At 39.0% G+C, this 16,940-nt stretch overlaps 1 protein-coding gene across 1 annotated transcript in view; it reads left to right on the top strand.

Moving 5' to 3' along the window:
- The window catches only part of pik3ca (phosphatidylinositol-4,5-bisphosphate 3-kinase, catalytic subunit alpha), a 93,368-nt gene that overhangs the window by 18,955 nt on the left and 57,473 nt on the right, over positions 1 to 16,940 (top strand). The window contains exon 2 of the mRNA XM_039758728.1: positions 15,815 to 16,218. Within this exon, the coding sequence (XP_039614662.1) occupies positions 15,867 to 16,218 (352 nt within the window). The 5' untranslated portion in view covers positions 15,815 to 15,866. The remainder of the gene's footprint in view (positions 1 to 15,814; positions 16,219 to 16,940) is intronic.

Genomic DNA, 16,940 nt, shown 5'->3' with positions numbered 1-16,940 from the left:
ACATTCGTGATATTACAGCTCTCTGAATAACTAAAATACTGAGATGTATACGTGATATCATTTTTATGATGATAGGAGTTAATGCACGTTATTAAACGTTTTTCACTTCGATGAAATAATTTATTGCAGCAGTACTCCGGGGCGGCTGTAGGCTTGTGGTGGTACTGGGCAGAGAAAGAATCGGTGGCTCCTTCGCCCACCAATGTCAGTAAGGTAGCTTATGCACGGTGGATGGCCACGTCCGTTGCAGACACTGCATAGCCGCCGCGCTCATGACACAAGCATTTAACTTTTGCCGAAATTTGTCGCTGCGTTTTTAGCTGTGTTGTTATTTTCTTTGTTTTATATTCAGTACTAGCAAAATACCCGTGCTTCGCAGTGGAGAAGTAGTGTGTTAAAGAAGTAATGAAAAAGAAAACGAAACATTTTGAAAATAACGTAACATGATTGTCAATGTAATTGTTTTGACACTGTTGTGAGTGATGAGTGTTGCTGTCATATATGTATACAGTGGGTATGGAAAGTATTCAGACCCCCTTCAATTTTTCACTCTTTGTTATATTGCAGCCATTTGCTAAAATCATTTAAATTAATTTTTTTCCTCATTAATGTACACACAGCACCCCATATTGACAGACAAAAAAAATAATTTTTGAAATTGTTGCAGATTTATTAAAAAAGAAAAACTAATATATCACATGGTCCTAAGTATTCAGACCCTTTGCTCAGTATTTAGTAGAAGTGCCCTTTTGAGCTGATACAGCCATGAGTCTTCTTGGGAAAGATGCAACAAGTTTTTCACACATGGATTTGGGGATCCTCTGCCATTCCTCCTTGCAGATCCTCTGCTGTTCTGTCAGGTTGGATGGTAAACATTGGTGGACAGCCATTTTTAGGTCTCTCCGGAGATGCTCAATTGCGTTTAAGTCAGGGCTCTGGCTGGGCCATTCAAGAACAGTACAGAGTTGTTGTGAAGCCACTCCTTCGGTATTTTAGCTGTGTGCTTAGGGTCATTGTCTTGTTGGAAGGTAAACCTTCGGCCCAGTCTGAAGTCCTTAGCACTCTGGAGAAGGTTTTTGTCCAGGATATCCCTGTACTTGGCCGCATTCATCTTTCCCTCGATTGCAACCAGTCGTCCTGTCCCTGCAGCTGAAAAACACCCCCACAGCATGATGCTGCCACCACCATGCTTCACTGTGGGAACTGTATTGGACAAGTGATGAGCAGTGCCTGGTTGTATAAATTTTTCTTCACCATAGAAATGTAAAGAGTAAATTTGCCTTGCATTCCAACCAAAGATATTTGTGTCGACTAAATAGAACTTGAAAAGATATATTTTTTCGAATGTGATTGCGCAATTCAGATCGAGTAGACGCGCACTACATCGAGCCCGCGTGCTATTGTGGTTTCGCCTGCGTGCCTCAATAAGTCACCCTCGCTGTTACTTTTTTACCATTCATCTAATTATTACACTGAGTATGGCTTTACCAAAACAATCATTGATGGTGAATAAAGTATCGATTATTCATAAAGCTTCAATTGCTGATCTGTCTTTCTGTGTTGACCGCATATTTTTTCATACGTCTCAAACCAAGGGGATGCAAGGGTAAAATGAATCGGGAAGCGCTGATATATACATGTATGTGTGTGTATATATATGTATACTAGCAAAATACCAAGGCCAGAGGAGAAGTAGTGTTAAAGAAGCAATGAAAAGAAAAGGAAACATTTTGAAAATAACGTAACCTGATTGTCAATGTAATTGTTTTGTCACTGTTGTGAGTGATGAGTGTTGTTGTCATATATATATATATATATATATATATTTACACACACACATAAACATATATATATATACATATCTATACATATACACATATATACATACATATATATCTACATATATACACACACATATATACACACATATACATACATACACACAAATACATATATATATATATATATATATACATACATACACACACACATATAAACATATATATACATATACATACATATCTACATATATACACATACAGCTATTTCAGTATCAGTGCAATACGCTGTTTGTTAAAACGGTTGACTCCGCTCTTACGCAATAAAAAATCTAATCATTCAGTTGTCTTTGCTCATATGTCATTTTAGAGCTGGACGCCTGGCATCTTTTTTGGCCACAAGTTTGTTTCTGTTTGGTGTGAGGTTCTGTGTTGTGGAGATTCTCAGGATGGATTGCAGGTGCTCATCAGTGAGGCTTACTCCTGTGTGCTGTTTTGTTATTCTTTATCACTGAGAAGAGCTTCTCACACAGATATGTGCTACCAAACATGCACAAGGTTCGACGCATGTAGACGGACTTTTTGTTCTTCAAAGTCACCAAAGCGCCGTGCAAACTCAGTGCGCAATAACTCTAGTAAGCGGTAAGTGTTCGCAAGGCAGCTGAAGCGCTGCATTATGGGATCTGTAGTTTATTGTGTTACCAGCGCTTCATATACCCGGGCTTTAATAACAATAATACAGTATATAAAATGATCTCGGGCCGGATATAATTACACGCCGGTCGGATGTGGCCCGCGGCCCTTGTGTTTGACACATATGGACTAAATAGAACTTGAAAAGATATATTTTTCAAATGTGATCGCAATTCAGATAGAGTTGACGCGACTACAGCCTGCATGCCTCAATGAGTCATCCTCCCTCGCTCTTACTTTTTACCGCTCATCTAATGAATACACTGAGTATGGCTTTACCAAAACAATCATTGATGGCGAATAAAATATCCATTATTCGAGTATGTAGAGCGGGATATATATATATACATATATATATATATATATATACCCGCGATCACAGCGAGAAGTAGTGTGTTAAAAAGGTAGAAAAGAAAAGGGAACATTTTAAAAATAACGTAACATGACTGTCAATATACAGTATTTGTTTTGTGAGTGTTACTGAGTGTTGCTGTCATCAAGGATTTGATTATCATTATTTCTTTCAATCAGGTTCGTATTTGTAGGATGTGTTGTGTTCAAGTTACATTCCGTGTTTGTCAATCGCTGTAAAGATGACAGGTTTCATTCATCGATTCGCTTCTTACTGCATCAATAAACAGCTCATCTTCTTCTTTATCTGAGACCTGACACACTGCATGCACGGGTTTTTTACACTGTCTTCCTTTAGCGGGACATTGACTTTTTCCACCGTGTGCTTTGTTTCCACAGTAGCTGCATTTATGAATATGCTTATCAGACGTTTCATATTTTTGCTGCCTTTTCAATTGTGTAATTCGCTTTTTGTTCAGCTCTTTGGAACTGTTGCTTTTATCTGTGCACTGCGCCAGTTTACGCGGAGCCACTCGGTGTACTTGCATCGAAGGTTCCCAGCTGTGCTGGTGCCATCTCGCTATGTCCATAGCTTTATTTAATGTTACCTTAGTCCTGGCACTTAAAACTTTCTCTCGCAGTTTCGCTGAGTTTGTGTCAAACACCACCCTGACCATCTCATCTTCCTCTCCATAAGCACAGTCCTTCACCCGTGAATATTTACCCGTGCCAGTTTGCTATTGATTGCCGCTGACGGACGGCCTTATATGGGCAGGCACTAAATTACAAACGCCAGCGGCAGCCTGTCTATGAACTTTATTTAAAGTGTAGGTTTACATCGCTTTTGTTTCCGAAGTAGCAGAACTCATGAATATGGTTGTATATGTCACTCGCTCGCTTCTTATTGTTTCGCTGCCTTCTCAATTATATAATGCATGTTTTCTTGAGCGCTTTTTTAAAGTCTTCCTGGTTTTCTATGTACTGCGTGATTACGTGGGAGGCGTGATGATGTCACACTAAACTCCGCCCCCCACGGCGTTGAAGCTCATCTCCATTACAGTAAATGGAGAAAACTGCTTCCAGTTATGACCATTACGCGTAGAATTTCGATATAAAACCTGCCCAACTTTTGTAAGGAAGCTGTAAGGAATGAACCTGCCAAATTTCAGCCTTCCACCCACACGGGAAGTTAGAGAATTAGTGATGAGTCAGTGAGTGAGTCAGTGAGTGAGTGAGTGAGGGCTTTGCCTTTTAGTATAGATATATATATTGAAATAGTTTTACTGTGAAATAATGCAAAGAGTACGCGAAACGTGTTTCGCCTTACTTTTGGGGTCATCAGGCATACATAGTCAGTGCACCCCCTCTCGGGAATCGAACCTCGGACGTCGGCGCTAGAGGCTATCTATACTAATTAAGGCAAAGCACTCACTCACTCACTCATCAATAATTCTCCAACTTCCCGTGTAGGTAGAAGGCTGAAATTTGGCAGGCTTATTTCTTACAGCTTACTTACAAAAGTTAAACAGGTTTCATTTTGAAATTCTACGTGTAACGGTCATAACGGTCAACAACGTCCGCCATGTTGAACTTTCTTATTCATGGCCCCATCTTCACGAAATTTGGTAGGCGGCTTCCCTGCTTAAACTAAACCAATGTAATGCACTTATTTCGGTGGTATGACGCCACTGTCAGCCGCCATATTGAACTTTCCAACGTCACTAATTCTCCAACTTCCTGTGTAGGTAGAAGGCTGAAATTTGGTACTTATTTCGGTAGTATGGTGCCACTGTTGGCCGCCATATTGAACTTTTCAGCGGTCTTTGTTACTTATGGGCCCATCTTCAAGAAATTTGGTACGCGGGTTCCCAATGCTAACTGAATCCTACTTACGTACATATATACGTCCATAGCCTGCAGCTTGGTCACCGTGTGAGTCAGCATTGGGTCCTCCCTCCCAATGCCTCCCACGTTGTTGGCTGCCTGCCTATATAAGGCCGTCCGTCGCTCCAGTCTCTACATTCCCTTCCTTGCTTGTCCACAGGATTCACGTCTCCTTGCTGATAACTACAGCCGTTTTATTTAATCCACGGCTTCTCCGCTGTTTTATTGTTTTTTTATTACCATTATAGTTATTGTGTAGGTATTTTAGACTTACTTTACATTGTTCAAGTACCCATTTCCTTTATCATTCCAACCGTACCCCCATTAACATGTCTATCGAGGTGATCACTGTCACTTACCGAGTGGTTTCCATGCCCAGAGACGGCATCTACCTTTTCCATTCTCTTTGTTACATATTGCACGGCCATATCAGGCTCACTCTTGAGGAACATTGTGTCTTATGTATTGAATGACTGGGAGAGGTTCAAGATGTGGACTAATGACGGTACAGGAGATAATTATTCTACACAGGAGCACTATAAGAATGAAATGCTTAAGCTCTTCACCTATGCATCTGCATGTGAGTTGATGGGTGCCGGTGAATTGTTCGGTTGTTGCTTTCAAGTGTACCGAAATGGCCAAATATTTTACACCTTTTGACAACCGCCAATGCCTCTTAAACATCTTAGATTGACAGGTGACGATTTCAGTAGTGGACACTTTGATGTTTATGAATGTTTAAACTCTCAAAAGCTGGATGTAAAGTTATCGATGAAACAGGTTGTATACTTACAAAGCTTGATAGATGCCGAATGTCTCTTTAACACAAGTCATACAAATACTGTCATAATTGAAACAAACCATGAAACTCATAACGATTATTACAGCAGATTTGAGATTTGAAATAAGATTACTGTTCACATGGCCAGCTGTACATTGCATGCTCAAGAGTAAGCTCAGCACACAGCTTGGTCATATTACAACTGGAGGGCCGAGCTCACAATGTGGTATACAAAGAGATCCTTAACAAATAATTATTGAAAAGGTTTAATTTTCTTCTTAATAAAAATTTTAAGGCAGTACTTCGCTGCTGCGAAGCTCGGGTATTTTGCTAGTGTATATATATATATATATATATATATATATGTCAGCAACACTCATGACAATGACAATGTCAATCAAGTTACGTTATTATTAAAATGTTTCCTTTTCTTTATCATTACTTCTTTAACACACTACTTCTCATTTTAAAAATAACGTAACATAATTGTCAATATACAGTAATTGTTTTGTGAATGTTATGAGTGTTGTTGTCATCAAGGATTTGATTATCATTATTTCTTTCAAACAGGTTCGTATTTGTAGGATGTGTTGTGTTCAAGTAACATTCCATGTTTGTCAATCGTTGTAAAGATAACAGGTTTCTTTCATCGATTCGTTTCTTACTGCATCAATAAACAGCTCGTCTTCCTCTTTATCTGAGACGTGACACACTGCATGCACGGGTTTTTTTTTTATACTGTCTTCCTTTAGCGCAGTGTTACTCAAATAGTGGGGCGCGTGGCTCCGTCAAGGGGGGTGCGTTTGACCTCGGGGAACATGCTTTTTTATTTTTCTTTTAAATTTTTTTTGAATTTAGAATGCACTTCAAATCTTTTCTGTTACATTTAAAAAAGCTATTCTTTGTTGTAAATTGGTCCATATTTCTTTCTTTTTTTATTCTCTTATGCGTTAATAAGGATACAGTGTTATGCAGAGGTGTACTTATAACAATCTTATAGACAAATGATACTATTTATAGTCGCGCAAGATGTTTTCTTCTTCCTGGGGGGGGGGCATGACAGAAAATAATTGAGAAGCACTGCTTTAGCGGGACATTGCATTTTTCCATCGTGTGCTTTGTTTCCACAGTAGCTGCACTTATGAATATGCTTGTATTGCGTCACTCGCTTCATATTCTTTTGCTGCCTTCTCAATTGTGTAATGCATTTTTTATTCAGCGCTCTTTGGAGCTTTTGCTTGTTGTCTGCGTACTGCGTTCACAGTCAGTTCATATGAGCTACTTGGAGTACATGCATCGAAGGTTTGCTATCTCGTGCGATCTTGTGATGTCCACATCTTTATTTAATGTTGGCTCAGACCCGGCACTTAAAAGTTTCTCTTGCACTTTTGCTGAGTTTGTGCCAAACACTAGTCTATCCCTGACCATCTCATCTTCGTTTGCATAAACACAGTCCTTCACCAGCAATTTTAACTCTGTTACAAAGTGATCAAAAGTCTCATTTATACCTTGCGTCTTCTCACTAAACTTGTATCTCGCGAAAATCGTATTCGTCTTTGGCATGACAAACGCCTGGTAGCGGCAGCGTGTCTATTGAATTGCTGCTGACGGACGGCCTTATATGGACAGGCAGCCAACTACGTGGGAGGCATGGTGATGGGTGACGCAACTCCGCCTCACACGGCAACCGAGCTGCAGGCTATGTCTGTATATATGTGCGTAAGTAGGATTCAGTTATGAATCAAAGACGCCCCAAAAATCAGAGTGAAAAAATTATGTGGCAGGCTAGTCCATTTTGCCAAAATTTAATTGCAGCAACTCAGAATTGTACGCAGCACTTTGTATGGCCCCTGTGTTCTTGTATACATGCCTGACAACATCGGTGCATGCTTCTAATGAGATGACAGATGGTGTTGTGGGGGATCTCCTCCCAGATCTGGACCAGGGCATCACTGAGCTCCTGGACAGTCTGAGGTGCAACCTGGTGGCATTGGATGGACCAAAACATAATGTCCCAGAAGTGTTCTATTGGATTTGGGTCAGGAAAGTGTGGTGGCCAGTCAATGGTATCAATTCCTTCATCCTCCAGGAACTGCCTGCATACTCTCACCACATGAGGCCAGGAATTGTCGTGCACCAGGAACCACTGTACCAGCATAGGGTCTGACAATGGGTCCAAGGATTTCATCCTGATACCTAATGGCAGCCAAGGTGCCTTTGTCAAGCCTGTAGCGGTCTGTGTGACCCTCCATGGATATGCCTCCCCAGATAATCATTAACCCACCACCAAACTGCTCATGCTGAATGATGTTACAGGCAGCATAATGTTCTCCATGGCTTCTCCAGACCCTTTCACTTCTGTCACGTGCTCAGGGTGAATCTGCTCTCATCTGTACAAAGCACAGGGCACCAGTGGTGCATCTGCCAATTCTGGTGTTCTATGGCGAATGCCAATCGAGCTGCATGCTGCTGGGCAGTGAGCTCAGGGCCCATTAGAGGACATGTGGCCCTTGGGTCACCCTCATGAAGTCTTTCTTGTTGTTTGGTCAGAGACATTCACACCAGTGGCCTGCTGGAGGTCATTTTAGGGCTCTGGCAGTGCTCATCCTGTTCCTCCTTGCCCAAAGGAGCAGATACTGGTCCTGCTGATGGGTTATGGACCTTCTATGGCCCTCTCCAGCTCTCCTAGAGTAACTGCTTGTCTCCAAGAATCTCCTCCATGCCCTTGAGACTGTGCAGGGAGACACAGCAAACCTTCTGGCAATGACACGTGATTGATGTGCCATCCTGGAGAAGTTGGACTACCTGTGCAACCTCTGTAGGGTCCAGGTATCAGCCTCGTAGTGACACTGACTGTAGCCAAATGCAAAGCTAGTGAAAAAACAGTCAGAAAAGATGAGGAGGGAAAAATGTCAGTGGCCTCCACCTGTTAAAGCATTCCTGTTTTGGGGGTCATCTCATTGTTGCCCCTCTAGTGCATCTGTTGTTAATTTCATTTACACCACAGCAGCTGAAACTGATTAACAACCCCCTATATAGATAGATAGATATATATAGAGATAGATAGATAGATAGATATATATAGAGATAGATAGATAGATAGATATATATAGAGATAGATAGATAGATATATATAGAGATAGATATAGATATAGATAGATATATATATATAATATGAAGAAATCTTATGAAAAGTCTTGTCACAAGATTATCTATAATAATAAAAGGCAAAGCCCTCACTCATTCACTCACTCACTCACTCATCACTAATTCTACAACTTCCCGTGTGGGTGGAAGGCTGAAATTTGGCAGGTTCATTCCTTACAGCTTCCTTACAAAAGTTGGGCAGGTTTTATATCGAAATTCTACGCGTAATGGTCATAACTGGAAGCTGTTTTTCTCCATTTACTGTAATGGAGATGAGCTTGAACGCCGTGGGGGCGGAGTTTCGTGTGACATCATCACGCCTCCCACGTAATCACGCAGTACGTAGAAAATCAGGAAGACCTCCAAAAAGCGCTGAAGAAAACATGCATTATATAATTGAGAAGGCAGCGAAACAATAAGAAGCGAGCGAGTGACATATACAACTATATTGATGAGTTCTGCTACTCGAAACAAAGCACGATGTAAACCTACACTTTAAATTAAGTTCATAGACAAGCTGCCGCTGGCGTTTGTAATTTAGTGCCTGCCCATATAAGGCTGTCCGTCAGCGGCAATCCAATAGAAAACTCCTACTAAATATTCACGGGTTAAGGACTGTGCTTATGCAGAGGAAGATGAGATGGTCAGGGTGGTGTTTGACACAAACTCAGCGAAACTGCGAGAGAAAGTTTTAAGTGCCAGGACTAAGGTAACATTAAATACAGCCATGGACATAGCACGAGATGGCACCAGCACAACTGGGGAACTTCGCTGCATGTACACCGAAGCGGCTCACGTGAACTGACGCAGTGCACAGATAAAAGGCAACAGTTCCAAAGAGCTGAACAAAACCGAATTACACAATTGAAAAGGCAGCAAAAATATGAAGCGTCTGATACATACAGGCATATTCATAAATGCTGCTACTGTGGAAACAAAGCACACGGTGGAAAAAGTCAATGTCCCGCTAAAGGAAGACAGTGTAAAAAAACCTGTGCATGCAGTGTGTCAGGTCTCAGATAAAGAAGAAGACAAGCTGTTTATTGATGCAGTAAGAAACGAATCAATGAATGAAACCTGTCATCTTTACAACGATTGACAAACACGGAATGTAACTTGAACACAACACATCCTACAAATACAAACCTGATTGAAAGAAATAATGATAATCAAATCCTTGATGACAGCAACACTCAGTAACACTCACAAAACAAATACTGTATATTGACAGTCATGTTACGTTATTTTTAAAATGTTCCCTTTTCTTTTTCATAACTTCTACTTCTCCACTGCGATACGCGGGTATATATTTAAATGTATATATAAATCCCGATCTACAGTACATACTCTCGCATAGACAAGCCACACGCTGTGGCGCAATTGTAGAGTCATCGCCTCTAATGCGGACATTCGAGGTTCGATTCCCGAGAGGGGATGCACTGAGTATGTACACGCTATCCTATTCATTTTACCTTCATCTTCTTGGTTTGGGACGTATGAAAAATATTCGGTTAACGCAGAATCATGTTACGTTATTTTTAAAATGTTTCCCTTTATTAGCACAAGCACAGCTGAGAAGCTTCGATGCATGTTCTCCATAACGCGTTAAAAAAATAACGCATTTAATCACACTTTCAATTCCAAGCAAACGGGAACTTTTGTCAATGCATGATTTCCTGGTACATCCATTACACTGATGCACACATCACAGCTACAAAAATGTTAGAGTCGGAATAAAGCGCGTTCCTACGACGGATCATTTCGACTTCCCGAGCGAAGCCTTGATAAAAGCATGGTTTTGTGCACACTGAAAAGCAAGCAAAATTAGATGCATTACAGAAAGCAGACTTTGTGGCTCTTACTGGGGATCATTGGACTTCCGTGACCGTTAGTAATTCTAATTACATCTAATTATAAAATGTTCAATGATCACACTGTTTTAGCCTAATGTACAAAATAATTTTGGCTAAGGTTACTCAGAGTTTAAAGATTAAGTTGGTCAAATTACCTTTTATGTTTCTGACTTATTTTTTTAAGAAGAAAAACTGTACTTTATGTTGAAATTTTGGTTATTATTATTTAAAGACAATACTATTCTGAAAATCTACTTAAAGTACTTAAACTACCACTTTATTTTTAAGTCTGCCCAATTTTAACCAGGGATGATATTTTTGTTTCTGTTTTGAATTCAAATGCAGTTTAAAGGGCTTTTTTCAGAAATTAAAACAGCTTCAGTTTACAATATTCATGTACATGTCTATTATTTGATTCTGTCGCCCACTAAAACCCTTTTAAATTAAAAAAAAAATTTGCGATTTGGGGCAAATTTACGTGTGCGATTACATACGATTAATCGTCTAATTAATTGGATTAATTTTTTTAATCGAGTCCCACCCCTAATATATATATATATGTGGATATATATATATATATATATATATATATATATATATATATATATATATATATATATATATATATATATATATATGTTTGTATATGTTTCAGTGTGTGTGTGTGTATATATATATATATATATATATATATATGCCAGCAACACTCATGACAATGACAAAACAATTACATTGTCAATCATGTTACGTTATTATTAAAATGTTTCCTTTTCTTTTTACTTCTCCGCTGCCAATCACAGGTATTTTGCTATAGAGATAGAGATATAGATATATAGATAGATATATAGATATAGATATAGAGATATAGATATATATAGAGATATATATATATATATATATATAGAGATATATATATATATATATATATAGATATATAGATATATATATATATAGATATAGATATAGATATAGATATATATATATATATATATATATATATATATATATATATATATGTATATATATACCGTATTTACTCCTGTACCACGCACATTTTTTCCGAAAATGAGCATTAGAAAATCAGGTGCTGGCGCCATACACGAGGAAATGGTGCGCGTCATACACGAGGAATACGGTAGAGTTTGGTGCTGTCATTCAGCATGGATAGCAGCAAGCGTTTACGCTCCTTCACGGCGGGAGAGAAACTAAAAGTGATTTTGGAAGCAGAGAAGATAGGAAATCGGGCAGCAGGTCGCATGTATGATGTTCCAGAGTCTTGTGTTCGAGATTGGCGAAAGAAGAAAGAAAAACTTTCGTCTTGCAACATAAACAGACGGGCATTTCGCGGAAAACGTGCCCAGTTCCCAGAAGTTGAAGTTGCACTCACTGATTACATTCAAGGCAGGCGTCAGCTTGGATATGCAGTGTCCACGGAAATGATTCAGGTGAAAGCTCGTGATATAGCGAAAGAACGTGGAATACCAATCACTCAGTTCAAAGCAAGCGCGGATGGGTAACGCGCTTCATGAGAAGGAATGGCTTATCAATAAGACGCCAGACGCAGCATTTCGCGCCTACCAAAGCGAATATGAAGAAAAGCTACTAGCTTTCCAAAAGTCACGTTATTCAGTTGAGGCAGCAGAAAATGTATTTAATGGGGCAAATCGGTAATGCTGATCAAACACCAGTTTATTTTGAGAACCCTTCAAACACTACTGTTAATGCAGTCGGAGACAAGAGTGTCCCGCATGCATGGGAGGCAGAGAGAAGCAGCGTGTACCGTGATGTTGACAATTCTTGCAGATGGAAAGAAACTACCTCCGTGACGTAATATTTAAAAGGAAGACCTTGCGAAAAATGAGAAGTTTCCTCCTGGGATCATTGTCAGAGCTCAACAAAAGGGTTGGATGGATAATGATCTCGTAATCGATTGGCTGAAATGTGTGTGCAACGTCGCCCGGGCAGTCTCCTGAAAATGCCAAACATGTTAGTCATGGACAGCTTTCGTGGCCATTTAACTAAAGGTGTTAAAGCAAAACTGAAAGATGGGAAAACAGATCAAGTGGTAATTCCTGGAGGCATGACTTCGCCCTCCAACCTCTAGATGTCTGCATTAATCGACCGTTTAAGGCTCATGTATCTAGAATGTACACCGATTGGGCTGCAACAGCGTACACGAAACAACGCCAACTGGCAAAATGAAAGCCCCAACATTGGCGCAGATGTGTGGCTGGATCATCGCTGCTTGGAAGCTTATTCCAGAGGAATTGATTGTAAAAAGCTTCAAAAAGTGCAGCATATCCAACAGCATCGATGGAAGCGAAGACGACACCTTATGGGTAAGCGAAGACGACACCGTATGGGACATCAGTAGCGGTGGCGAATCCAGCAGCTTAATCGGAAGATGATGATTAAACTGGATTCTGGTGAGCACAATAATTTTCCACTTGCCGTTACAGTCCTTTACCGATTGTCTCTATACGGTTCTTTCTTTTCTCATTTCACAGGGCTATTTGTGATTCCCACCTGTCGCAGCATGGTGTGACAAACACTGAACGCTCTGCAGTAGGGATACTGCTTACAGTTAGTACAATATACTGTATCATGTGCAGAAAGAATTAAATGAGACATAATTATTCTCCATTACAGTTATTTACGCCTGTGTCTTACTTCAACCTCACTCGCCTCTATACAATCACAATGCGGTCATACACGGGCAAAAAGATTTTTTCCCAATTTTCTTTGTAAAAATTAGCGTGCGCGTCTTACACGAGGGCGCGTGGTACAGGAGTAAATACGTATATATATGTATAGATATATATATATATATATATATATATATATATATATATATATATATATATATATATATATATATATATATATATATATATATATATATACAGATATACAGATATATATATATATATATATATATATATAAATAGATAGATATGACAACAACACTCAATATCAATGACAAAACAATTACATTAACAATCATCTTACGTTATTTTTAAAATGTTTGCTTTTCTTTTTCATAACTTCTTTAACACACTACTTCTCCGCTGCGAAGCGCGGGTATTTTGCTAGTTTTATATATAGTTGCAGCTCAGAGCACTGGAACCATGACCTTTTGCAAAGTCAAGGAACATAGAACCACTTTCATCATGGGCTCAAGGGGACTTAAACAATCCTCATAGGCAGCTCTGTCAGTGCCAGTGGTTGCATTGAAGTCACCCATGACCAGAGGAGTGTCACCTCGCAGGCACCAATCATCAACCAAGTGAGGTTGCAAATAAAATGTCTCCCTCACCAAGACATTCTCACCATGGTCGGAGCATACACTGAGACAACAGACAAGGCCTCCAAGGTGTGATGTAATCTGAGTCTCAAAATACACTCATTGAAATGAGTGACACCTGACGCCATCGGAAGAAACGGATCAGCTGCAATAACAACTGCTCACCAAGTATGACAGCCATCAGAGCGACAAACCAATAAAAGGTGTATCCGACTGCAAAGATCTGACCAGTCCTAGTTTTGCGCACCTTGGAGAGTGCCGCCACTGAAATGCGGAGTTTACACAGCTCCTCCAACAGCAGAGGTAAGATGATCATCATGCTGGAGAGGCGAGACATTTCAAGCTACTACACGGATGCTGTGGGTGAAGCCTCAGCACCACACCAGTTCTGATCCCCATTAGGCCTGACTACACTGGCTCTCCAACGGTTTCGACTGTTCTGGGGATGGGACTCCCAAGGGCCTTCCCCCATCCCCTTTATGATGTGAGCAGCCTTGCAGCAGAGCTACTCCTGCGGAGAGCAAAAAGGAGTCCTTTCTGTCGTCTCACTGCTGTGTGAAGTTTTTTTTTCAGTGGCTGGAGTGCCAATCCTGCCAACAACCCCCATGATTTCTCTGCAAGTTGGAGGACTGCTTGCAGGGCCGGATGCAGTTTAACATCATACCCAGGACATTTTTTTTTTTTAGAGAAAGTTGACCTATAAAACTGCAAGTTGTTAAACAATTTTTTTATTATTAAAGCCCCTCTCTTCATTTTATAGCATATTTAAAAAAACAAAGTAATTAAGAAATAAACCAGCAACAGGATCTAGTTTTGTAAATGATCATTGATGAGTTAAACAGTAATGGAAATTCATCAACTAATATACACCTTTCCTTCATTCTCACAAAACTGCATATAAGGGAAGATGGAGGAGTACCACAAACTAGGTTAGCTTACCTTGTCTAGAATGACTACTCTCACAGATTGCTGGTTTGTAAATCTGAAGAGCTTGTGCCATAAATAAATCTTTTGTGTTCTTTGATTGATTTTTATCTTTTAAACTTGCATATAATTTGTGCACTGAATCCAAAAAGGAGAGATTCTCAATGTGTGTTTGTGTATATATGTGAACTTGTTGCAATGTTTGTTCATTGCTTGGCTGGAAATTCATATGGATCCACATTTTCTATTAAGTTCATAAGCTTTTTTGTTTAAGTAGTGTGTGTTTGCATCCCAGTTAAATTTTACTGGCTTAGTATGTCACTACAGATGGTGTTCATCATTATAAAAAAAAACAACAAGCATTATGGTCCTCTAAAGATGCTATCCACCACACATTACAGTACACTATCATGTATTCCTCATTGTCTAAACAGCATGAGTTGGTATTTGAAGGCTTCATCCATAACCAGTGCAAGAGAATAGGGAAACGGCACAGAAAAATGTGTGCTTTTTTAAAAGAATGTCAAATGTGCCACTTTTTTCCAATTTTTCTTGACCAAGAACTCTGTACATCCGTACTTAAATACATCAAGGATATTTCATCAGCATGCATTTCTGTTTTGAGCCAGTCTTTTTTCAATGATTGACAAATTGACTTATTTATTTGTTTTGGCAGTAGCTGGTTATGCAATGTTGTTGGGACTTCAATGATGAATGGAGAAGTGGAGAAGAAATACGATGTTAGACTGAAGGACGGTTTTGGTGTCAAAATCAAACTTTAATAGGACACTGACAGTCTTACTTTAAATTATTACTAATGTTGTATGTTTGGGTGCTACATTCAACCCTGTTCTTGTGATTTAGGAGAAATTGTTTAGTTTGATAGCATTTTGCTGTTTGCCCTTGATTATATTCAACTCCTGTGTTGCTCGTCAACAAAAAATGTGTATATTGTCCAAAAATGTTAAGTATAAAATATACCTAAAGTGCAAAGATCCCAGTAATGTTGACCACAGATTTTGCCATAGTTCAGATTGTAAATTTAGATTTCTTTCTAATCTGAGAGTTGTTTTTTTTTTGTTTTTGTTTTTTTTTTTAGGAACCTTTTCACTGAAGACCAGTGATCTAAAAGTGGGAAGGAAAGTTGAACAATGCCTCCAAGACCATCTTCTGGTGAATTATGGGGCATTCATTTGATGCCCCCTAGGATCTTAGTGGACTGTCTTCTACCTAATGGAATGATATTGACTTTAGAGTGCCTCCGTGAGGCCACTCTGATTACTATTAAGCATGAACTTTTCAAGGAAGCTAGAAAATATCCTCTGTATCATCTTCTGCAAGATGAAAGTTCATACATTTTTGTCAGTGTTACACAGGAAGCAGAACGGGAGGAATTTTTCGATGAAACAAGGCGGCTATGTGATCTTAGACTTTTTCAGGCTTTTTTAAAAGTTATTGAACCTGTTGGTAACAGGGAAGAAAAGATTCTTAATAGGGAAATAGGTAAGTATTTAATAATCATAGCATGTCATTCTTCTCAAGGAAAAATGTTTTATTAGTTTAGTCTCCAATTTAAACTTTCAGGCACTACAGATTATTGTTATAAGCAACATTGAAGTTTCGGTTAATGTGAATTAATCTTTTAAAAGTTTGTAGAATTTTGTTTAGCAGGGATTAATTTTACCAGGAAGGCAGAAAAGCACTTTGCAGGCGCTGCACATGCAGCATTATAGGATTATATGAAATGAGAATAATCCACTCGGTACATACTAGCCACAGATTTGTCTCATTTCAGCTAAGCAAAAAAAAATTAAACAAATAGTTCAACCGAAATTGTACATACCATACGTCTTTTTTTACTGTGATAAAAGGGCAAGATGAGCCTTCAATTTTCTGTTTAGTTTTTAAATAATCCATTATGTTGTGGCCTGCAAAATCAAGATGTGAATATCTTATTGCTACCTCTAAGTTGCATTTTCAAATATAATTCATTCAGTAAAACAAATTCAAGCAATATTGTGTATATTTAATCTAACATTTCTAAAATAATTTTTTTTATAATTTATTAATTTTTTTAGATCATTCAGTTTTGAACTTGGGAGAATTTGATTGTCAAGTGTATTTTCCAAGATCACACCAGAGAGGCCTAATTCATAAATTAAATTCTGGTAAATAAACAAAAAAAGCAGCTTCTGTCTATACAGTGTTCCCTCCTCGATTGAGGG

This window comes from Polypterus senegalus, chromosome 1 (assembly GCF_016835505.1).
Source record: "Polypterus senegalus isolate Bchr_013 chromosome 1, ASM1683550v1, whole genome shotgun sequence".
Classification (NCBI taxonomy): Eukaryota; Metazoa; Chordata; class Cladistia; order Polypteriformes; family Polypteridae; genus Polypterus; species Polypterus senegalus.
Note: the sequence above shows the minus strand (reverse complement) of the source record. Positions and strands in the feature narration are given on the sequence as shown.